The sequence below is a fragment of the Gasterosteus aculeatus genome, chromosome 20, assembly GCF_964276395.1.
Source record: "Gasterosteus aculeatus chromosome 20, fGasAcu3.hap1.1, whole genome shotgun sequence".
Classification (NCBI taxonomy): Eukaryota; Metazoa; Chordata; class Actinopteri; order Perciformes; family Gasterosteidae; genus Gasterosteus; species Gasterosteus aculeatus.
In genome coordinates, this window is record NC_135707.1 from 13,844,990 (window position 1) to 13,870,477 (window position 25,488).

The following is a 25,488-nucleotide window of genomic DNA, read 5'->3' on the forward strand; positions in this document are numbered from 1 at the left end:
GATTTCACCTTCTAGTTGCCGCGAAATGAAATGTGTACAAAACATGCCCAGACTAGGAATACTGAATTGATGGCTCAAAGAAACGTTGTGAATCCAGAGCCTGGCCTGATGCTGCTGGCTCCCCACTAATCCAGGAAAGCACTATAACCCTGTTTTCTCAGAATCGTTAAGGAAAAGAGCACCAATCCAAGTCTTTTCTATTTAGTTTGGCCTTGTTGCAATTTGTTATAGCTCATATGCCAGTACGTCATGAGGCTGCTCCCTCGGAGAGAGTAAAGGAAGTTCAATCTGTGGTAATAATATCTTTACAGCTACATGTTGCTATGCCAACACGGTCAAATTAAATTAAATTAAACTTTGAACAAGCAAAAACTATTTAAAATGTAAATTAATGTTCTTCTTTCTACTATTAAGTAGTTCATAACAGCTGTTTAATGGTGACTGAGCGACTGTTATGGAAGGAATTATGGAGTCGTGGGGATGCTTTTTACATTTTGGGATTCTGTGTGTGTATGTGTGGAGATGTGTTTGTGACACATGTTTTTATGTACCATCCTCAGACACAATAACATTAGCCCACAGGCAAAGTCGGGCAGGTTGAAAGGCCGCTATGAAGACGACCCAGAGCTCACAGCACAGCTTCATCAGACTTTAGCGGATTTCGAAGCGGACCTTGCAGGTGAGGCTAACTGGCTTAAGCCTCAGTCAACCCATATTCTTAACACTGCAACTCCACATTTGCCAGATCCATGAAGTAATCTTATGAATCTACAGTTTGACAAGTGACTATTTCAAATTCACTTTATTTTGATTAGTAACAGTCATGTTGATCTTCTTTTTTGTCCAAAGTACAGAAATATTATGTATTATGTCCTGTTTCTGCTTTTTCCAGACCACATAGATATCGCATCATCAAAGAATACCCCCTATACCTTGTCAACCGATAGTAATGAGGTGCCAGTGTCTGTAGTGGACATGGATGTCCCAGTCACAGCCATAGATGAAGTATTGGAGGACTTTGAACGTCACGACACAACATCGCTAACCCAGATTCAGCCAGCTAGCAGAAACGGTACGAGGGAAAATATGCCTACGTTGACTGATACATTATCACTTTGGATCGCATTATTTACATTTCATGCCTTTATCCAGGCTCGATTGTATCAATGCAATGCAGTAACATAACAGTCCTGTGTTGAATTTATTTTTATTCAACCTTTTCTTTCCCCATCTGATGGCAGGTCCAGGCCAGTCCAGTGTGAAGACACAGAACCAAAACAACAATGCATGTACAGCTGCTGATCGTAATAAAAGTAGCACTGCAAATAATAAGCAGCCGTCTCGACCCAAACAGCAAAGGACGCCACTGGAGGACAAGTCTAAAGCTGACAAAAAGGAAAAAAAGATGCCGGGGACAAAAATGAAGGAGATGAGTACCACTGATAGCAGCAGTGTGAAAGAGCAAAGAGCCACATCGGCCGTTGACCCACGGAAACTCAGCAGGGACGCCGAAGTCAAACGTGATCTTGTGAAAGGTAACGCTCAATCTTTGCAAGAGAAGAAATCTGTTGTCCCGCCAACCAGTCAGAGACCATTTTCGCCGGGGACGACCGAAGAGACGCACAGAGTTCACCCAAATAACTCCAGCCCAACGGGTAAGATCACTCGTAACGTCCCATCGCGCTTTGGTATGAAAACTTTCACTGTGGTGCCACTCAAACCCACCGTGGTGCACGCCGCCACGGGACAGCCAGCCGACAAGCTAACCATCGGCGCCATTAAGATCGACGATCAAGGGAACATGGTGAAAGGGGCTGTCTCGCGGAACAAAGTTGGCGGTTCGTCAGAGTCGTCAATTACTTCCAGTGAGGGGTCTCCTCTCCTTGGAAAAGCCAAAGCTTTCTGGAGTTCGAGTGAGAGACAGGAAAACCATTTGCCCCGGTGCAGCAGCACAGACGGCCTGAAAGGGCCTTCACCTGCGATCTCAGTTGCAACTTTGAAAGGAAGTAACGCTGAGGATCAGAAAATGACGCAGAATTCATTCTATAAACAGGCAGAGAAAATCCAGATGGTCAAAGAAGAAGCCAAAGAGCCTCTGAGAGCCGTCAAAGTCACAAAAGAGGAAAGGGTAGAGGCGGAAAGCAAGATCACAGTGTCCAAAAGTGTACAAGAGCCAAGTAATAAACCTGCCCTTCCCCCTACTGTCCTTCCAGACCCGAAGAAAGACCTGTCCTTTCTCAAACCATCCAGGCAAACCTCAAGCCAATATGTGGCATCTGCCATCAATAAATACACCCCAAAGCACCACATGCGGCCCTCAGCTAAACCCAGCCATGTCCCTAATGTTCAAGCCTCCTCTGCTTCTTTGAGACCACAGACCTTTGATTTCCAGAGATCAGGCCCGTCCATTAAAGTAAATCCACACCAATCCTCCCAGTCGTCTTTGTCAGATAATGACTTAGCTTCTAAATCCAACCCGCCGGACCCTAAAAGGTCTGTGAGCTACCCAAAGTATGGTTCAGACAGCCCGAGGGATTTAGGAGAAGTGAGATCGGACACGGGGAGATTTGGAAGTGGTACTGGATCCACCAAAGGAAGCTCTAATACGCTGGAAACAGAAACCGCTTTGAATAAGCACATTCAGTCTGGAGGCCCCTCCCAAAGAAACACGTTTGCCAGTAATGACAGCAATGGTTTTAAACAAATTCGGCTCAGAAGCTCCAGCCCTGCACAAAGCAGTCTTCTACACTCATCTGCTAAACCCCCCACAGTGCTCGAGACTGTATCCCAAGGCCTGGCAAGTGTGAGTAAAATCTGTCTGGCAAATATCTCATGTAGAAAAAAAAAAAGAGTACAATGTATTCAATACTCCACATTTTCATCTTCAGAACAAGAAGGACGTGACCTCGGCGGCCGCCCATCTGACCCCTGATGCGGAAACACAGCCTTCTGTCACAGTGTCAGAAAAAGCAGTGACCCCTGGGCCTCTGCCGCCTACGTTGTTTGGGCCAGTTCAAAAGTTCAGACCAGTGATTTCTAGATCTGTTGACAAAGACACAAATCTCCACAGCAGCCTGATGGAGGCGATCCAGACAGGCGGAGGCAGAGACAGGCTCAAGACGGTGAGATGAACTTAGCATAAAGTGTAGGGAGAGATGTATTGATGACAACAAAAGTGCAATTATAATGCCAACTGGAACAAAACTACGGCGTATCATTTCTCCATCTACCAGTAATGGAAACACTATATTCTTAAAAAGAAGAGAACGGCAACGGTGTATTGATTCTCTTCTGTTTATTTGATTATTAGATAACCAGCACAGGTCTCAGCAGCATGAAGAAAGCCTCTTATGTGGAGGAGGAGAATGAGAGATCTGCTCTTCTGGCTGCCATTAGAGCCCAGAGCAGCTCCGGAAGGCTGAGGAAGGTAATATATTGCTTACGTTGTTGCATTATGGCCGTATGCTAGTTGGTGTACACAGTCTTGCTGTGCTTAAAAGAGAGCAAACTTGTGTGCTTATTATAATTATATTGGGGATAGGAAGTATGCGTATTGTAAAATGTAAATCTTAAACTCTTCTTCTGTCTATATTGTTAACTAGACAGCAGCTCACAGAACCAAGTGAACCAAGTTAAGAATCACTGTGGATTTAAAGGGGCCAAAAACCTGCTGCTTGAGCTAAAACATCTGCAGTTCAATTCTGGGGGTTCTGTGCCAGAGGTGGAATCTTGCATATGCTGCGTAAAAGAATCAAATCCAAAATGTATCTAAATAAAGTGAAACATTTAAGAAACAACAAACTCAATCTATGAGTTTTAAAAGCATCAAATGCAGAAAGAATAGAACAGAAAAGAATTAGCTTGTGTCAGAGGTTGACGTAGATGCTGTGATGTATTAAGCCATGAGTGTCCAAATCACATGTGGAGTCCAAATCTATATGTGACAGCTCCTGTCTTTGTGTATGTGTCTCGTTACCATTGTCTCCCTTCTTTGTGTCCTACAGACCAAATCTGTGGTGGCTAATGAGCTGGAGGAGGAGAGAGGTGCAATCCCCCCTCCTCCTCCTCCCTCTTTCACTGGGACCGTTGTTCCCCTCCCACCACCGCCACCACTACCCATTATTGCACCTCCACCTCCTCCCCCTGTCTTGCCCCTGGCGAAGTCCAGCACGGTGGGGCATCGAGGCGCTACCAGCCCCACGGACGCTGCCTTGGCCAGGGATGCTATGCTGGAGGCCATTCGCTCTGGATCAGCCGCTGAGAGGCTAAAAAAGGTGCAAATACAGGAAAATTCATCATTTGCACTTAAGATTTAAAGTTATTGCCAAACCTTCCAGCATCCTTTATCTATTCTGCATGAGTAGTGTTAATTCTATAGCTGCTTCATTAAAACAGTTTTAGAGAGAAAGCCGGAGACAGCTACATCTTCTCAAATCTTTATTAACGCTTTTATCCAAAGAAACTCACAATAAGTGCATTCAACAAAGAGGGTACAGACTCAGTGCAGCAATAATCAAGGAATTAAAATTTCTTCAACAATCCAAACTAAGGTCTATAAGTAAGTGCTAATAAAGTGCTTTGGTCTGGTTTCTCGCAGCTTGTATGAATACTTTCTATAAGACAAAGTTCAGGTCGGTGTTTGTGTAAGATTTGAGTTGACAGAAAATCAGACAGGAACAACAGCAAATAATGAATACTGTTAGGAGGAGAAAAATAAGGGAAATCATTTAGTCCCTCAGATTTAATGAGGCGAACCATTCACTCATAAAATTGTTTGTTCGGGCAATTTCTTCTATATCCAAGAACCAGGTGGATTCTTTCCAGCTTTCCGTCATATTTCGCCCCTCACCATCACCAAAGTGCGGAATTAGAAACATGACGTGTTGTTTCTCTTTTATAACTAGGTGCCTGCACCCAAGAAGACACTCCAGGTGCGCGGCAGGCTGGGAAGAATCCAAGCAACCTCCTCTACGCTCCCTCTGCAGAAGCAAGGGAGGCCCACATGACGGCAACAGGGAGAACATTTACATTTGTGATCAATGAACAATGACCAATTGAACGTTTTGGGGAGGTTTATATTTAATGAGGAAATGACACAAATTGTGATAAATATCAAGAGAATAAATAATAATTTTTACATGCCGTCCAGGTAAACTCGATTATTCAAACGGAGCGCAATGCTTGAACTGATGCACTAATGCGCAAAGAATTAACACACTTCTACCTGTACATCCGATTAAGGATACAGGTCAATGGTTTGCAGGTAATTCCATTCACATTATCTGATCTGTTTAACAATAGCACTGTTTCTAAATTGTGCCATCTGTATTGGAATTCAGTCGTTTTTACTGGAACACAAACCGTGTGCCAATGAAAGCACATTTAAGTGGTTTATACTATTTACCTATCTTTTGTTTTCTTTTTTTTTGTTCCGATCTGTGGTTTTTGTATTTACCATAGTTAAGTTATGGTTGCCTTAAACTGTCACTGTCAGTGTTATGTATATTATGTTTGCTGTAAAGAATTATATAGCGGGTGCAATAAGTTGGATCTGATCATTTTTCCAGATTTAACTGATTTATATTTGTTTAAGATATTAGGATAACACTTAAATAGGTTTTTTTGATTTCATTGTGTAAAAGTGTATTTGATCCAGATCTGGTCCGTGATGCCAACCTCTCCAGTTCTCGGCCCTGAGGAGGAGTAAGATGGTGGTGACTTGTGTCTTTAAGCTCATTAGACTCCTGTTCTAGATTCTAACCTTTTTGCTGCTGTTGAAAATCAAAAGAAATGCTCACACATTGTAGCGTGAACAAGGGTTCACGCTACAATGTATACTTGTACAGTAGCAATATGACTGACCGTGCCCTCTGATTTAACTTGGTGTGTTAAAGAAATGAAGATGAACACTGCCTTTGATTGACATTTGAGCATTTTCAAAGCTATTCTATTAACGTTTGTCATTGGTGGATGTCAAAGGCAAAAGGCACCAGTTTCACTAATCAACAAGTCTCTACTAGTATGTGATGCTCGTAAAACAATCAGCAGCTAGGAAAGCAGTAGTTAAGTTTATCCGCGGCTTTGATTTGGGCAAATGTTTTTGTACTCCATTGTGCTCCATTGCTGCAGTTGAAGGTTCAGGTGTAAATTCTTGCTGCTGTCGAGTGCAAGATACATCTGAGAAAAGGGAGTTGGTGTCTTAGTTTCATAGAGATGAACCTTAATTCATTCTCGGTTTCAAAGCTCAAAAATAGTTTTGCTATTTTTTGTTTTTAACATGAGAGGTAATGAGAGTAAACAAATAATGAGCTCTTCTGGGTTTTTTTTCACCGACTATTTAATCTCTGCTAGATGGTTTCATCTTAACGCAATAGCCTACAGCACGTTGCAGCACTGTAAATTTGGTACACAAAAGAGAGATTGTTGCCGTTAAAGATTTAATTAAATCTTTGGTAGAGAGACATTTAACTGATGGGGGTGAACCTTTTATAAGCTATTGTTTTTTATGTGCACATTGTTTTTCCGAACGTTGCACATTTTGTCTACCCCAATTTTTTGATTCAATAAACAATTTTGCAATCAAGTGAAAACTTACAGCTGACATTCTTGTATTTTAGCTCTGTTTAGGAAGAATGTGCATTTTATTTTTCTCTCAATTAGCAGTTGGACCAATGTGAGATTGGACAGATGCTAGTATGATCCATGCTGTGGAAAGCTTCATCCCGATGCGTCTGGGCCGTACCGCGGATGCAGACATGTGATCATCTTGCTGTCCTTTATGAATTATAGTGCAACCTCTCTCTTTCTCTCTCTTTGCCACACCACAGAAGAGCTTCTATTCCAGGCAGCAGCTTAGGACCCTGACGCATCACTATGTCTTCACACAAAATGACCCTCACAGAACTTACTATAGTCACTGTGCCGCTCTGGCTTCCGCCAAAATCACACGAATGATGCAAATATCCGTAAAAGTTAGAACACGTGTCAATTAAAGTGTAGGTACACGTTGGTGGGGAAATCGTCTTATTGGCTGACGTGTCCGGGAGAAACTGAAGGGAAATAAACACTTGGCTCACCCACCAGAAACCAATACTGTATCTTTAGACGACTCTCTTATTTGGACTGCAGAGGTGTTACCAAATAAAATTGCTGCAATTAAATGTCTCAGGTCTCATGGGACAAGGGTTCACGCTCACTCACACGGTCATTCTGAACTGCGATAGAAATCTCTGAAGGGGGCATATGAGTGGGAGGGCGCCACTGTCTGTGTGTGGGTGTGACGGGGGGGGGGGTTAGTTGCGGGTATGTGCGTGTGTCTCAGCTTGTACTTGTGTTACAGTTCCAAACCATTTTAACCATACCGGCGACATAAACAACATCTGGATCAAGGATTACCAGAAGATCCCACCACATTGTACAACAGAAATTATTCGGATTTAGGACTGGCTTCAGTTACGCCTTTACCAACTATTTTGGTTATTTTGTTGCCATAACGGTTTCACATTCAGGCTCTAAAGCAGCCCACTTTAGTGAAAGCTACTCGCCCACTGCCTTTGCTTATATTACACAGCTTTGTTAGTCCTCTCTGGCCAACCTGTGAGTGATGGACGTGGTCACACTGACTATCAACAGGGGTTTGCGTTGCCTTCGTTTTTTGATGTTGTGTAGTCTACTACGTATCGCATCAATCGCATCTCTTTGATGCTGAATGTCGGATGCGGCAAAATCCACATAATGTTTGTTTAGTTTATGTCTCCTTGCCAGTCTCACAAGAAAACGCTTTGTTCCATGGTGGCACCCTGGCTATAAGTGTTACAATAATGTGTGTTTGTATGTGTGTGTGATATAGCTACACATATCGTCTCTCTGAGTATGTGTTTACACATTGAGGGAACACAGTGTGAGGGCCCCCCCCCCCCCCCCCCCCCCGTTGTCCTGATCCAGGCTCATACACACACGTCAGGAAAGATGACCTTTGGCATTGACTCCCATGGTGTGTTCCCTTCGCTTACACTAATCCATCTGAAATAGCACATGCATGAAAAATAAGGGAAAGGTCTGGTTGTGGCTGATGTCACTAAAGCTTTATTTGAAAATGCTCTGGGATTCAATTCAAGTCACTGCCTTTGGTGCACGTCACTTCTCCTAAATGTTTTCTTCATCTCCATATGTTTTCAGCTATAGTTCCCAGTCTAGATTGCAATAACACATGAGCTGAAAATACACCTGTTGCTGTAGCTTTGTCATATAAACATCAGATGGTCTTGTGCAATATACGTACACGGCTCAGAAGGATAAAAACACAACAGTGCCAGGAAGGTAACTCTAGTGCAATGAGATTCAACCTCCAGTTGTGCAATAGACATACACCTCACAGCTACTCGTGTTTTAATATGTAATCGTGCATGTCCGAGCAGGACTTTTTATTAGAAGGAGAGTGCTTTTAGGGGCAAGTTCCCCTTGCTTCTGCCTGTTAACATACACATGTAACATGTAGTTTATGAAAACACAAACTGTACATCAATTGTTCTAACATTGTTGAAGACATGAGGCGGAATATTTGGCAGAGAGCAAACCGACCGAACATCCAACGCTCTCATTTCAAACAATACGCTTTACATTCACCATCTTACATACTCATATGTCGTCGTGTCCTTCTTCATGTAAAGTTACCGTAAAATTCAAGTTAGATTATTCTAACAGGGTCATTTAAACCTTACACAGTTAGCTTAATACGGAATACTGAGGTACTCAATGCAGTAATATGAATGCAATAGGAATAAGGGCCGTAAAAAGTTTTAAAACTTTTTAAAGGGTAAACAAGGGAAGACGGGAATAATGTTACATTTATATATTCGATTTTTCATAACTTAAAATATTTTTCAAGATCGAAGGAGAATAACTTGAATTTGTTTTCCTTTCAGATAAGCAACAATAAACAAAAACACGTTGGTCTGTATACGCAGGCAGCGCCAACTTAACCCCAAACGCCAGGGAGACAAAAAAAAAGCGGAATCCTCCGTGATGCGCCATTACTCCCGGAAGACGTGAACGCCGCATTAATCGCCCCTCGCGTGTGGGCGTGGTCTTCCCTAAGGGGGAGGTGTTGGTGGTTGCCAGCGTGTGCGTGCGTGCGCGCGCGCGTGTGTGTGTGTGTTTGTGTCTGTGTACGTGTGAGTCCTCCCCGGCAGCATGAGATGAGCTGCCTGCTCTCTTAGCGGCCACAGTCCTCCACCTCCTCCTCCACCTCCACCTCCTCCTCCGCGTCTCCCTGCCGCTGTCCGCGTGTCCGCTCCGGGAGTGTTGACCACCGCGGTGTGATCGATCAACGCCCGCGCCCTGCAGCCTCGTCTCCCGGGCGCGCCCGCGTGTCCGACCCGGAGTGTCGGAGCTCGCCTCGGCTGATCCGGCTGTAAGGTGAGTGCGTGATGGGACCGTATGAAGGCGCTGATCTTATGCCACTCGTGAGGACGGTGGGAGAGGGGGCTCGGGGGCTCGGGGGGTCGGAGGTGGGTGGAGGGTGTCCGGTGGAGAGCGCGTGTAGTAAAAGTTGGACTGTTGTGATGATGACGCGCTCTGTTTTTGCGGGTGCGGAACACATGTGCGGCACTGGCACTGCGCGGGACCCGCGTGTGTGTGCACCCCCCTCCCCACCACCCCTTGAAAAACGTCCTGCCATTGAACTTCCAAGACAAGTTTATTCCCACGATCGGGCCGTTGCATTTAACTACAATCACCGTGTTCCTGACCCCCGCGGTGCGCGGTGTCCGGTGGGGAGCAGTAATCTGACACCAACAGCTGCCTTGTTGACGATTGCGTAACAGCCTTCTACACTGGCCCATTGCCTACTTTCACTGGCCCAAAGCCCCTGCGTAGTCCCAACCCAACCCCATCCCCCCACCGCCCCGTCCAACGACGCGCCTCACAGTTTCGCAAGTCTTGATTCATTGCCTTATCGTTTTGGCAGCACTTTGGGCTGAGAGAGAGACACACACACACACACACACACACAGAGAGAGAGAGAGAGATTGTGATGTTGATCGAGTTAACGCGACAGAGTTGACAGAAAAAACGGAGTTTACTGTCAGAAGTGTTATGAGTGCACTTGTTAGGCAGGGCTGGTGCTAAATCAATACATACCTTCAAGAGCACTCCCACTGGGAGTGTGTTGGGAAGTTTTATCATATTGAATTCCACGATGTGAGTTACTTAATGTAAAAAAATTTCAGAATAATTGGAATACTTATTCACCTGTGGCCCAAATACTGTGAATGCAAAGACTATGCCTGCAGGAAGACCAGACTATTATTCTTTGACTTATATCTGCTACAAAAGCTAGAAATGCGCAGTATACCCTGTTTAATGATGGTAATACTATGGAACGTGTGCATGGATTGAAGAGATTTGTGATCGCCATCTAATCATTATGTGTAAAGGTTTTGACAGAGAAACTCGTGGATGTGTTTAATCTACTCTAATTTAGGTCTCCCTTCCAAATCAATTATTGCCTGCAAGTGGTCTCTGCAGAAAGTTGTATAACCGACACAATTTATTATTCTGGGAACTATCGACGTTGCCCCGTGTGTTCACAATGCAGATCAGGGCTCTCACTGGGAATGCAGAGTTCGACTGGAAGGAGGCGTGCAGCGTCTGCTGCCCATTTTCCCATGGGGAAAACTCCTGGGAAAAACAGCCCTCTCTGAATTTTTAAGTTTTGGAGTACTTTGCATTGGAGTTCATCAGCTCAACATACTTTTTGCTCTTGATCTTCCAAGGGAGGGGTGGGACCTCTCTGGCCACGGACATGACCAATTTGTAATTGTGTCTCGATATGACGTCTGGTGATTTTTAGTGCTTGAAGTCATTCAACACTTACTGGCTGAATTACTAAAGGATTATTCAAAACCCCACATGCTTAAGTGCATAAGTATGTCCTAAATATAACCTCAACATACGTGTCATAATTGACCTTACTTGAGTCGTTAAAGCAAAACCCAATCTGGCCAACCGCTGATATGTTTCTCAGCCAGGTAACATTCACTGTAGCACTTACGTTTACAGCACACACGCGCTCCCTGCGCGTTGCTCGGATACCAAGCAGTCTGAGCGTGTGGCTGCTGCTGCTGCATGAAGTCTAAAACATGCCACAGTTGTGTCTTTTCAAGCGTCCACTTTTTTTTTTTTTTTTACACTCTCCCATTTCTGTCCAAAGAGGATTCCGCTTTTATCTGCCCCGTCCCGTTGTTGTCTTTTATTTGATTACGTTGATTAGGTTGCCATGTGCACATCTTTGTGCACATGGCAACCGCTCATGCCGTGGCTTCTCTCACCTCCCTCTAAGCGGCAGTCCTGCTATTTCAGGTCCATGCTCAGTAAGCACGGGCATGACGGGGCATGAACTCTGCAAGACTACGGGCTGCTGAATGCAGTTACTTGTACTTACGCTAAGCTGCACTCAACTCGCTCGAGGATTTAAACCTGTGTGTTTCGTCTTTCAAGAAAGCCTGTTTTTGCAGCTCACACTCCAGCGGTTCCTCATTGAAACACTGTGTGCCTGGCAATGATCACCCCAGAGGTTTGTTGCATAACCAAAACCTGAGCCTCACTTTATATGTAGACACTTTTTCTCAATGCACATTTCATACTTTGCTTGTTTGCATGCATACGCGTTTAGCTGCTAACTACGGGTTGAAATGGCAGGGATATCCCTATAGCTGGTACTGGTGGTATAATAGCCTGTGGTCGTGCTCTAGGCAGCATTCCATTGGGTGTTGCGTCAGCCAGCAGTCATTCAGCAGCAGTCAGTAGGCCTATACACTGGTAATACCCCCCTCCCTAATGTCATGACACCATCAACCTAAACCTGCCCGGGGACCGCAAAGCCACTTCACCATCCGCACCAACACGCTCAGCTGGCTGTCAGAGGTCAAAGAGTAAACCACAGAAGTTTTGTATTTTGGACAACGGTTAAGTTTGTGTTGTTTTATTCCTCGACATTCTCCCCACTGTCAACACATAAATGGCCCTGAAGCATTCTACAACATGTTTGCTATTAGATTGATGGATTCTTACCCACAAGCTAACACAGTCGTTAAGACTCGTGTGGCCACTTATTGTTGATGTTACAGGCCAATTCATGTTTTACTTTCTTGGTATCTCAAGTATAACTGCTGAGTAATCATGTCCTGCCTCGTAAGGAGTCTAGGAACTGAAACTCTTGCCAGGGGAAAAACTTTGCGGTATTATAACTCATCCTCCCCCCTACGTACTTTAAACATGAATCTTTTCAGACACGATTCTCACCGCTATCGCTTGTGACCTAAGGTGATGCAACGCTTGCTTGTCAAAACAGCAATGTGTACAGTGGATTGGGTCCATCCCTTTTTGGTGCTTGTCCAAATGTGGCTGAAACCCAAGTTTGCACGAAAGGAAGAATGTTGCCTTTGTTCCGTAGATAACCGAACACCCGAGGGAGCACATGCTCGGGTGGCTGCAGGTAACGTGGTGCGAGGGCTACGGGGACGTGCCAGACAAAATCAACTCATCAACGCAGGAGATTGTGTTCAGTTTGCCAAACCAATCATTTCTGTCAGTCTTTAATTCCACAATTATTTGCAGTGCACTTTTTAGCGACAGGAGGAAGCCTGAAATGTGAAAGGCTAGGGTTTGTTTTACCGATTAGAGCAAAGGAAAAGAAGGACAATGCATTGTTGTGTATTTGAATAATAACTGATAATATAAGTCAAATAATAATAATGACTGCATAAAATAAAGTTGTAATGTATCAACTGTCTATTTCTCGTTTATCTTATCTGATTTATATTTCAAGATAATATTAAAAAAAACTTTAATTCATGCACAGATTGGCTCTCTTTGGAATAGAATGCATAAAGCCTATTATGGGATTGGGTCGCGATGATTTATGATTTTAAAAAGTGGGACCCCACAACAAACCCACCATGTACACCAATTCTACCGTTACCATTGTGTCCTCTTTCCTTTGTCTCTACATAACTGTCATGCCTTAGTTTGTCTCTTTCTCCATGGTCTCACTGTCTATATGGCTGTCTCACTCCCTCTGCGGATCTGTCTCCCTGTACGACCGCGATATACAATGCTGAATCATAACAATCCATAGTTAGTTGGTGTATTGTACAGTTTATGACAAAAAGGCTTTTTTACCCCAGAAACATTTCCCGGTGCGTAAACAGGCCTTTTTCTGATTCCCTCTCATAGCCTAAATGTCTTACCATGTATTCATGTATTTAGTTGTACATAATTTGTACATACGTTATTTTAGGCCCTCTGGTTTTGTAGTAGACTGTTAGTTACTTAGGAACAGTAATTTCACTAAGCCCTTCTTATTATGATTTTAAGCTGGAAAAGTTTGTCAGCATTCCTTAGAGTTAGTAAGCCAAATAAATCCGGTTTCCCATTGTCTTCATGGGGTCAAAAATACAACTGGAGCCCTTTTCTGATTCCAGTTAAATGTTTTAGCAAATCGTTCCGCTTGATTTGGGTAAGATGTTTCCCTTTTTTCTAGATGATAATGATGCCATGCCAAAACACATCTTTACGTTCTTTACGCACAATCTTGCAATGGTTCTTTGCATTTTACAGCATCGATCATTGAAAGATGTTATGTGCTACCAACAGGTGTAGAATAGATGGTGTCATGAGAAGACAAATCCATCTAGAGCAGCTCTCTGGGGCCACCATCACAGTCAACTTGTGCACAAGCACAATTGCTCCCGAGCTCCGTCCATTCATCAACACCATTGCATAAGACCAGTGCTCCCAGCAGCCCAATGAAATCCTCATCCAATTAGGCACGGCCCACGTTTCCAAAAGGCCTTTCTCTCATAGACTGGTGCTATTCATACTTCACCAGTATGACATCAGGCCCTCTCTTATAGCCCCGCTTTACGCTGCTGCTCTCAAATAATGAAAGCTGCCAATTAATTACTAATCAACATGTGCAACAAGCACATCCAGTGAGGAGTGACTACATCTAATCTGCTGATTAAAACAGGAGACAGAGATGCTCTGTTGGACTCTTTCTCCTGTCTTCAGTGTGGCATTGCTGCAGAAACAACAGACAACGCTCACACACACACACACACACACACACATAATTACAATTATTTGTCATTCTAAAAGCTTCGATAAATGGTCAGTATTGTTTCTTAGTGTAACCTACAGTGAGTTTCAAATATGATTCTTTGGTGTAATCTAATGACTTGAGTAGACCATTTTAGTTTGAGAAAATAAAAACATTAAGTGCTGCCTACAGAGTGCAAGTCTGGAGCGAATATCTGGTTGACAGCAGAACAATAGAGTAGAGCAGGCAATGTTTCCACCCAGAGAGCTCCATGTCCTACAACAGCACCTTTCTGTAAGTCGCCTCACCATGAGTTTTTATAACTAGAGTCGGGCTAAACATTCTCACATAAGGCATCCGGCAAGTTAAAATATATAAAGTATAATAACTGACTCCCCCTCCCTCGATGTTGGGTTACGGTCAGTACATTCACTTCAATGGGCTCTCAACAAGTCCCCAGACACCCAGTTGGATCTGTGCCAGTTCTTGAATTAAGACCCTGTTTATGTTATGGACTGGAGCGGTGCAGGATGAGGGTAGGGGTTGAATGGGGGGGGTTTGGAGGAGAGGGAGGTAACTTATGAGTTACTGTGGAGCATGGGTTTAGGGGGGGGGATCTGGGGCATTTGGTGGCTTGTGTGGGTTTTACAGGAGTGGTACTTAAGAGAGTTGCACAAGTGTCAGAGTCCTGGGTGAATTGTTAGCGTAACACAATGTTGACGTGAGCAGCCTTAATTATAATCTGTTTTGAAAAATTCACCTGCGTGTTGAGATTACAGGGCAGGCTTCTCTCAACTGGCAGTGTGAGCTTTAGTTGCATAGGGTCATATAAGCACCAACTGCTAGCTAAACTATATATATATATATATATATATATAACTAATTAATCACATATTTTGAAATGTATTAATCTTGATTAATGGCGATTAATGAATGTTGTTTTTAATGAATGTTTATTTTTCTTCTAAAAACTAAATCTTAAAAATAATGAGTAATCACTTTAGTGTATTTTAGACACTGTTGTTTAAGTGTTAATGTTATTTTAAACACAAAACTACACACATTTGATCATCCTTTTATTCCAATTCCACCGGGTGGAACATGTTGAACTAGCAACTATTCCTGTTGTCCTCGGGCACTTTGCTCTCAACTCTCCATTATTTAACGTTTGTATTTGAAGTGCCAACAATCTCCCCACATTTAGCCCGAACATTTTCAAACCACTGCCTTTTAGGGACACAGTGGTGGTCCTCTGCAGACTGTGTGCCGCGCAGGGTAACGTCAGATGTTGAGATGGAAGTAGCCTATCAGCTAGCTTAGTACAAACGTAGATTAACCACAATCCATGAAAACCTGGAAGGTGACAAAGCACAAAGTGCATTAATGGGGCATGACCTCATATGGACAATAAAGAAGACCGAACAGGAAAGAGATGCTTTGTTTATCCTGAAAGTTCCCCAGCTTGTTCGTGTCAGGGATGTTGCGTGGGGAAAAAGGCAGGACTGTTGAAGTTACCCAGGGAGACAAGAAGCAGAAAAATACAAAATAAGACAGGACCTAAAACCACGCCGTGACAGTTCAATGGTAAGGGAAGCACTGTATTCTAAATATAAGGATTGCATGAACATATTTTCCTGCATGGCTTTGAGAATGAATGTGCCATAATTTTGCAATGTTACTTATGAGAAAAAGTGGTCCTTGAAATTGTTTTTAAAAGGACATATACTGAACAGAGATCAGATTTATGATATGGTGGTGCGGACGTCAGAGCAATGCCATCTACAATAACTGTATTATTAGATTATTGGTGTTGGAAGTGTTCTGTGCCTAGTATATACTGTAAACTTCAGTTGTGTATATCATTGGGAAGTTGAAGTTCAAGCAAGCAATAACAAGATCAAAGGGAAGAAGGGACAAGGTCACAGGGAACACCAGCCCAACCAAAAACGACAAACAAACCAACGACAACAAACAGGACCCACATGGTTTATATACATTGAGGAGGTGCAGGTGATTGGACACAGGAGGAAACAGTCAGGGACAAGGCAGACCGTCACAAGGGAGGGAAAACACACCAGGGGACGAAGTGAAGCTAACCTAGGGATAAAAGAGGCAGGAAAACACAAAATAAAACACTGTGACAATACAATTATTAGGTTACTGTATTTGTGGATGAAATTGGTAGCGGTTGAGCGTAGGAGATTATTTGTTTAGTCTCTCTTATCCTCTTCAGCCCAGCTAAGGTACTGACGAGAAACTAGGGGTTGTTCTTATTTTTCTCTATTAATGATGAGTAATAAGCTGCTTTAGCCTTAGCGGCGGACATCCTATTTATCTCACTAGACTAACCGTGAAGCTTTTCTTGATGTTTTAATTAGTTTATGGATTTGACCGTTATACCATGTTAAGCTCCTTGTTTTGTTATCATCTTAAGAGAGCCAATAGAGTATAGTGCCCTTCGCTGATACTCTGTGGCACTATTGTCAATATAATCCATCTAGGAAGGACTATAGTTAGCAGTTCGCTGTTATATTGAATCAAATGCTGATATAATTGGTTCTTTTAATTTAGCCACAGCAATATCAGATAGAAATCTAGTGTAGAAACCTTTGCCTAATGGCTTATCCCGTGGTTTTAACAATTCAAAAGTTATTAGATATGGTCTGATAAAAAAGGGCTCTGTGGAAAGACAATTGTACTTCCTATTTTAATGGCTTATGCCAGAACAAGGTTTAATGTTTGGTTAACGGGAACGTACATCCTTGTACACTTACCTCCTCATCTCATCTCCCACTGAGTGTAGCAGTGTCTCCCTTCCTGCCGAGACCTTTGACCCTGTTTCAGCTGTGCTGTCCGTCTCATTGATGCCCCGAGCAACACAAACGCAGCCTAGGACATATTCATTCTAATGTAGTCAACATAGTTATCACAGGATGAAATGTCATATCCACGCAGTGAGAGCCTGTTTATTACTTGGATGTAAATACACCGCCTTCCACTAAACCATAACAAGCCTTCCAGGAAATCGTGTGCATCGAGGAAATTACAATAACTACCGTAGAAGCTAGACATTTTTACTTTTAATGATAAACATTGCTCATTAAACTTTGAACACCTGCTTGCTTTTCTCATAAAGGAAGTTGGCTAAGGATTGCACCAGTGTTCCTTATGAGATGGGGCAGACGGATTTTAATAATGGATCGGAAATCCCGCAGGAGCAGTTTGGATGTGAGACAGAAAAAAACTTCTATTCCAGGGCGTAGGAGACAAAACGCTTTGTTCTGTGACACACGCTGACCTGTGTAAGCATGAAAAATTGACCTTTTGATATGCTAATAAACTAAAAAGCTTACAATTGGTGTGTGTTGTGTTTATGTTAAGCACATACACACATTCTGCATTATGTATTCTTTCAACACCATCCACGCGATCCCTAGCTTGCCCACGAATCAATCCATGCCGTGAGTTCAGGGTTCACTATATGGCATGTTTTTTCACCAAGTGCTCTATGTGGGAAGAATGTGCTCTCTGCATTCCAAAGACGACTGAGCGGAGCTGAACAGTCATGTGTGTGTAGACCATTCAGCTGAAGTCTAGGTGATTGGGGTGAACAGATGCTACAGTAACATACACAGGCAAAGTGGTTGACACAGCTGAACTGCACAGCTGCTGACATCGAGCTGTGTTTTTGGCTTGTGGTAACCACGGATGCCCCTTGACTTGTTTGTTTTGGCATTGAATGCCCCATCAATCTAAACCATGCAATTTTTGCTAAAAGGCCTCGACCAGAGACGCATGGCACCAGTGTCAATAACATCGCTCTTTAGCTTTCACACTGCACGTGTTTATGCTACAGTAGGTTTCTGGATGCCCCCGCTATTAATAACCCAGACTATTTGGAATGTTTTCCCAATAAGGAAAGGAGGGGAAAATGCGGGGAGGAGAGAAAGCCTCACAGATTTGCACTGAGGCTAAAAGGCAGCTAGACAATATGTATCCACACAAAAGGTAAAGACACAGATTGACCAAAAGCCGAGCAGGAAGAAAGATGCGCAGCAATACCAACCAAACTAACAGTTTGACCAGCAGACAGGCAGCCGAACGAGAATGTTGTGTTTCTTCAGCTCACAACACACTCGTTTGTTTCAGGGCTGACCTACATATAAGTATAAGTTTAACGTTACCATTTTCTACCGGTTGCAAGGAAATGTTTCAAGTGTTTCAATTAGGCTTTACTTTAAATAGCCGAGGTATGTGGTGATCCTAGGCCTCGCCTTTGGCTTCTTTGCAGGGCTTATCACCTGGGGATGTCAAAGCTGGACCTTTTAGAATGCATGTATAACAGCACGTAACCCCAAGGGTGGGTGAGCAAGCAGGCTCGCCCTCCGGGACGCGTTCGAGAGCAGCTGCACAACTTGTGCTGCCTTTGTGGACCTGAGTGACAACGCGCAGTGGATAAGTACACTCGTCAAACTAGAGTTTAGTTTCAATATGGCTCCTCATTTATATGTTGTAACATTCAACGCACGTAACACAACAGAGTAGCGTTTTACAGTGTCTTCTTTCACCAACGTATCGTATAGTTTCATTTATGCACTCACACTATTGCAGTTGAATGAAACAGATTTTTGAGTGTGTTAAGTCCTTCTGCCGCCTATTTTATAAAGCCTGTCTTTGTTGAGAGATCGGATATAACTCATCAGAGAAGACGTCACAGAACACGTTATGATCCTGTTTATTGTGGCTTTTTTTGAATATACGTACTCGTCATGAGGTTAAGAAGTTAGAAGCTGGCCTCAGGTGTGCTTGTGTGAAACGGAGGCATGTGACACATTGGAGAATAAAAATCTCCCAAAAGCTCTGAGCAGAGCACTGTCAGCAGAGCGTTGTGTATTGGCTGTGATGTCTCACCCATGGTGCTGGGAAGAAATTACGCTAACATTCTCCCTCATGCAAGTTTGAGCAAAAATCCAATTAATTAATCCAGATACAGTCACCTCACCGCTGGGTACAGCCGGCAAACCCCAAAGTCTCTCCTTCTACCGCGGAGACATTGTCCGTGTAATTGCACTGTCATGGTCAGAGGTGGTTAGGTCTCAGTACACTTTTGGAGTGGAAGGAATGAAATCAAAGGGCTGTGTGAGGGTCTAATCCCTGCACTGGAATGGCTTTGGCAGCTATTAAGCATAGTTGCGTGTGTGTTTGGTCAATATGTCAGTCACTGCGAGTCACTCTGGCCCCCATGAGCACTTTGAAACTTGGGTTTCACGGTATGTTAATGCTACGTGGAACGCCTGAGCTTTTAACCATGTTTCCCACTGATGAAGCAGAACTTACACCAGTGATGTCGAAAGCTCATCTATTTAATTTATTTTTTAGTTAGTCTGTCTTTCTTACACAACTCCTGACTCGTGAAATCAAATAAAACTTTTCAGTTGAGCCACAGCTACTGTAGTCAGTCCGAGTCTAATGAGGGACTGCTCGGGCAGTTTAGGCTGATGTTAATTTGTTTTGTTTTTGTTGTAAACTGTATGCCTGTAAATAATGTGTCAATGCCGAGCTGTCCATGCATGTCAGGCTTCCAGGCCACACACACTCACACACTCATTACGAGCAAGGCCTTTCAGCAGCCCTAGTGCTCGGGGTGCCAGCCTCTTTGTTTCAAAATGCATTCATAGTTTGGTCTTTATTTGCGAGCCATATTTGGGAGGTTTAAAAAAGAAATAAAAAGAGCGAAAGAGAGAGGACTGCTGTCAGTTTTATTCATATACATCGTGTTATAGATGTTTTTTAAACAAGAATCAAGCGTCAAGTGTTGCAAAGGATTGTTTTTTTTATTTGATCTATGCTCAAATTCTCCACCTTACAGTTTAAAGGGTTTAAAACCCTTGACCCTGTATGATGGACTACTTCAGAACTCTGCCCTTTACGTCCAGGCTGTCTTATTATAAATTGACTGAACCAGTTGGTCAATGTTACTGCCGTCCAGTTGCCCTTTTTGTCACCTTTGTTGGAGGCCTTTGCTATTTAACTGCATGTCCAGCATGCAGTGTTTTAGTAGACTCGACTTGAGGGCACAGTGGTTCTATTATTGACCACTGACTTGCCAATCAGAGGCGGCAACATACACAAATAGACCCTGAAAACTACAGTACATGTACACATGCAGAGGCCCATGTACATGCAGAGATGTACACACAGATACACACACACCCCGTGGCCACAAGGACTTACCACTCCCAAACTGCTAATTCAAACATGGGATAATGTTGGCTGTCTTTAAAAATAGCAAGCCCTATTTTTAAAAGTCCAATATGGGGTCATGAACTGCTGCATATAAGAGCATCATAGTTGTGAGTCCGAGCTGCTCGGCTCCAAATATACTGTGGCCACTAACTTAAGAACTGGGGAGGTGCCTGCGGGCTATATTTGGGTCAGTGTTTACAGGTGTTTATTCAGTAGCAGCAGTGCCAAGAGGCCAATAGCAGGCCCACTTCAAGAAGTTCAAATAGACTGACGTCCATGTTGTTGAGGGTGTGGTTATTTTGACCCAATGATGGCAGCTGGGAGGCACAATGGGGGGGAGGACATTGCTGAACGTTGGAATATGTTGATATTGACAGTTTGGGTGCTGTTAGAAGATGATATGACTAAGAAGCCAGGAGGCATCTCATTTTTAGAGTCCTCGTGCTCCATAATAAACTTGCACAAAGTGTAGGACTTCTTTATAGCACACTTCTATTTACTCTACAACTGTGCTGCAATAGTGGTGCAAAGTGAAATATTTTTGGAGAAGAGTAGGTCCCAGTGTCATCCTCCTCTTTTTGCTTTTTCCTTCCTCATTGGACCTTCACACCCTTTCCTTTCTTCCTTTGCAGTTTTCCACTGACCTTGATTTGTCTGCTCTTTTTCCTCTGCAGGTTCTGCTTTGTCCATCTTGTAGCGGAACTGATCCAACGAGGCAAGTTGTTCAAAAGAGCCGAGAAAAACAAAACATGGCTGTGGCTGGATGTCCGGATTATTTCCTGCACCACCCAAATTATCAGGTAAATTGCAGTTTCCTTTGGAAGTTTGTCTTTGTTCCGTTACACATTTGTCTTAAAGCAGACTGCTGTGCCACATCATACCACAGAATTCATATATGATATTTTAGCGAGTATTTCTACAGACTAGAGAGAGAGTGAGAATAAAAAATATGAAAAACATTATTGGCTCTTTTTTCTTTGATCCTTTGCATGCGCCTACGTTCTATTACCTGTGCATTTTATTTTAACGAGCTGAGATTGAGGTGCAGACATTTTTCGTCTTATAATCTAAAAAGTATTGTTAGGTTGAGTGTTTAATGACCTTATTAGTGTACAAGCGAGGTTTAGAAAGGGACAAACTTGACTTGTTACTCATCAGAAATGCAGGCCTGTAATCACCAGCTTGTATGCTGATGTGATGATTTGTTGCTGAGTGGGAAAAGGCAGACTTGACCTCTGACATCAGCTTCAAGTTTGGTTCACACCAGCCTCCGTAGAGCAAAGGGCCTCTAAACATTTGTACTAGGTTAGTTTGGCTCTAGTAGAAGCTGTTCTGTGGCCCCCACATCATCTGCCCAATGCTTTTACCTATGACCTTTGAACTCCTTTTGAGCTAATATCTTACCTTAATATAAACACTTGACATACACACACACACACACACACACACACACGCTAGACACCCACTCTGTTGGTGAACCTTGACTGCTGCTTGACTTGCCGGATGAGAAAATCCATTCACTATGAAAATCCGGGGGGGGGGGGTTATGGAAAATTCTCCCTGATAAAACAGCAATTCAAAACAGATTTCAAGTTAAGATAGCATTCATACTGAACTCAAGGGATTGTATCGCCACTTAAATCTTGTTTCTGTTGCATGATTGTGACCTGAAAAGCAGGAATGGTTAGTGGCAGGATGATAGCTGACGAAGCCTTAATCCAGAGACTAATGCACCAATAAAACATTTGATATATATGAATGTAACACGGAACGAATCTGAACCGTCGTGCATACTAACTCGATTACAGACTGACACGCTGTGTAACCACGGCTCACGGAATCTCTGTCATTAACATAATATTAACATAAGCATTATATTGCCATGTGTAAAAGTTGAGTCCATCCAGTCTGTTAAGTTTCCCCAAATCTAAGATGACTCACCAGATAAACTATCAGGGTCTAGCATAATGTTTACTGTGGAGACATGCTGGGGTAGCTGTATAATTGTATCTGGGAATAAACATTAACAAGATCTGTGTGGCGTTACAGATAACAGGTAATCCTGGATATCAGATGATTGCATTCATTTTGTGTTTGCAATGTGAGCATGTCATGGCTTTTATAAGAGCCATGTGTGGACATTATTATATTATTATTATTAAGGCGATGGTGACTGTGTTGATTTTACAGCTCCGACTCATCCGGTCATTGCTTTTTGCTTTTTGTACATCCATTATTTACTCTTCTAGGTCATGGACGGCCGGATATCCTACCAGCATGCATTATGTAGCTGTCATATGTTTAGAAGCCAAAATATGAGAAGAACATGCTGCAGGGTCGGACAGAATAGGATTTATATTGCACAGTTGTCTAAATATGTATTGTTATAATACATTTCTTTGCTCTTTATGCCATATATTGTGGGTTTGTGATGCTTAACAGCAGGTAGGGCTACCATGCAGGTGTAAGAATTGACCTAATTCCACGGAACTCATTTAGACCTATCAGATTGTGAGACGTAATGATAGAGTAACTCAGCAACTCAGCTTATGTTATGATTATAAATGTGCTTATCTACGGGTCAGCTGTGCTGCGACAGCAGCTACAGCGCAGTTCCATCACTATAAACAAATAGATAAACGAAGCATTAGAGCGGATTTAAGAACAATTTACAAATCTCAATCTGGTTAATTATGTAAGAGAGGATTTGCACTTATTGTCTAGTCTTCATGTATGTTGTAATAGGACCGGCTGCAGCTGGGGATTTTGCCGTCAGCAAGAATGCTCTGCAAAAAACAAGTATCTGACCCCTGAGCAACATTTCCACGTCTCTAGGGCTTTGTGAGAGTATGAAGTTCTACAGTACCAGTCAAACGTTTTGGCACATTTCAATGACACGGTGTGGCCAAACGTTTGACTGGTACTGTAAATCAAAACCTAATGGAAATCTCTTATTGATCCAGTCTATATTCAGCTGCAGTCGTGTAGCATAATTATGAACGGCCCCCACGTTCTTTCTCAGGCAAAAGCCTCTAGTAAGCTCAATACGACCTCTTCCAAAGGCACAGCTTTCACACGCGTCTCCGTATTCTCCTTTTTGTTTGAGTTGACTTATGTCCAGACCTTTGTGTCTGTCCTTCTTTCAGTGCCGTAACTTTGTCTCAGGCCTTCAGCTGACCCCTTTTAAAAAGCCAAACCCTGAGTCCACTGACTCGATTTCCTTTCAACTACAGCAATATAGAAGGGCCCTTAGATGCTACTTGGCCTACTGCAAGTGCTGTTTTGACCCAGAACTTAAGCAAACGTGTGTGTTGTGTGTGTGTGTGTGTGTGTGTGTGTGTGTGTGTGTGTGTGTGTGTGTGTGTGTGTGTGTGTGTGTGTGTGTGTGAGAGAGCTTGTGCCCTTGTGTGAGAGACAAACCCTGCCAAACAGAATGAGAAAATGGAATATGAAAGACTGTGACAGATTCTGTTTTAATCAGGACACCAAAAAACACATTTATTTTCCTTATATCCCCCCCTCTCTGCAGTCTCTGCCTCATGGGCTTTAAAAAACAATTTACAGTATAGACCCGTAACTTAACATTCTGTCAATTGTCTGTTAGGGCATCAAAGGCTGTCTGGGTTTGATTATTGTTGGTATGATTGACAATAGAGTTCAAGGTGTACTTTAAGAACCCTTTAGTGTATGTGTGTTTGTGTGTGTACCCCCAGATGGCAAGACCAGTACATGAGGTGAAAGAGTCCCTACGTTGTTGCTCGGTGGAACTGAACCATGACCATCCTGTCCTGAATACACACACACACACACACACACACACACACACACGCACTGCGCTGTACTGTCTCACCAACCAAACAGCGTCCCCGTGCTATTTGGGTGACTGGGTAGGGATCAGTCACAGTCTGGTAGCTGGACCCCCACACGGCTGTGCTAAAGTCATGGGAACAAATGGGGGATGCGGCGGTCACTTTATTATTAGTTTTTTAATTATAAAAGCAGGTTGGACCCATTGCGCTCAAAAATCTCCTTTCCGTTCAGGCCAAGACGGCTGGAAGACAAGACAATGCAAAGACGGAACAATCCGATGTAATGAGCGGATGCGTTGGGGTTCGTTGCTGTAGAAGGGCGGTTTGGGGGGGCGGGGGGGTGGACAGAGAGAAACATATGCTGCTGTTGAACTTCCGATCCAGTTCAATCCCAACGTAGGCGGCAGTGGAGACACCAGAGACGGACACTAATAACTTCTTCTTCATTCTTCTTCTAAACTTCTGCTAGCAAGTCGTGGCTTGTATATATTCCCAAACTATCCAGCTGTGACCTTATTTTGAAGAATTGGTTTAATCAGGGTGGAATTTTACCTCAAGCTTTATTCTCACAGTGGTCATTTCTCCCTGAACGGCTCATTAAGACCTGTAAGTAAAATTATTTTGAATGTCACAGGTGATGTACAACTTTAAAAAGATGTTTAAAAAAATGGCTTCTTCTGGAACAAATCAAATCTATTACCTTCAATTTGAAAGTAACTGTTATTTAAAAGGATTTAGAGTAGTTTTATTTTTTATATCACAATTGTTGATTAAGTTAGTTCTGGGCAATAAATCAAAGTAATTTCAATATTATGATGCAGGACTAGGTATTGCCCGAGATGTTATTTGTAACGGCTGCATTACATTAAATTGCTCCCATGATCCACATTGCTGGTTATGTATCAACACTAAAATTAAGCTAAATTTTTCATAATATCACCAATAGTCAGCAATGCAATATTGTTGTCACGCAGCCCCAGTAAACTGCATACAACATCTATCTGTGTGTTGGTCTAAAGAATGAAATGGACAAAGCAGAACAATTATCATCTAGTCTTTCTGAATTAGAGGCTGTGGATTCAACAGCGATCACACAAACTGATAAAGCATAACAATCATAACAGCTGTGTAAAATAATCCAGTTACTACTGGGAAAATGGCCTGACCACAAACCACTTTTATCACAGTGTTATCAAGAAGTTAGAAGACATGAGTTCCCAAACATTTTCTGCCAGCCTTTCATGATTTAGGAAATAGTTTGCCATTGAATTTGTTATAGTTGTATTTTATATTGTTTTACCGGTGTATGTGTGTGTTTGTGTGTCTGTGTGG

At 42.9% G+C, this 25,488-nt stretch overlaps 2 protein-coding genes across 13 annotated transcripts in view; both read left to right on the forward strand.

Annotated features, from left to right (window-relative positions):
- The window catches only part of cobl (cordon-bleu WH2 repeat protein), a 41,905-nt gene extending 35,314 nt beyond the window's left edge, over positions 1 to 6,591 (forward strand). For 9 of the 11 annotated variants that reach the window (XM_078094099.1, XM_078094104.1, XM_078094106.1 and 6 more), the window contains 7 exons: positions 561 to 679; positions 893 to 1,072; positions 1,242 to 2,803; positions 2,889 to 3,122; positions 3,311 to 3,427; positions 4,005 to 4,274; positions 4,905 to 6,591. In XM_078094099.1, coding sequence (XP_077950225.1) covers positions 561 to 679; positions 893 to 1,072; positions 1,242 to 2,803; positions 2,889 to 3,122; positions 3,311 to 3,427; positions 4,005 to 4,274; positions 4,905 to 5,006 — 2,584 coding nt within the window. In that variant the 3' untranslated portion in view covers positions 5,007 to 6,591. The remainder of the gene's footprint in view (positions 1 to 560; positions 680 to 892; positions 1,073 to 1,241; positions 2,804 to 2,888; positions 3,123 to 3,310; positions 3,428 to 4,004; positions 4,275 to 4,904) is intronic. The other 2 variants (XM_078094100.1, XM_078094105.1) reach the window with 1 other exon arrangement.
- Positions 6,592 to 9,087: 2,496 nt separating this feature from the next.
- The window catches only part of grb10b (growth factor receptor-bound protein 10b), a 53,956-nt gene continuing 37,555 nt past the window's right edge, over positions 9,088 to 25,488 (forward strand). For both annotated transcript variants that reach the window (XM_040165471.2, XM_040165472.2), the window contains exons 1-2: positions 9,088 to 9,417; positions 21,022 to 21,147. In XM_040165471.2, coding sequence (XP_040021405.2) covers positions 21,097 to 21,147 — 51 coding nt within the window. In that variant the 5' untranslated portion in view covers positions 9,088 to 9,417; positions 21,022 to 21,096. The remainder of the gene's footprint in view (positions 9,418 to 21,021; positions 21,148 to 25,488) is intronic.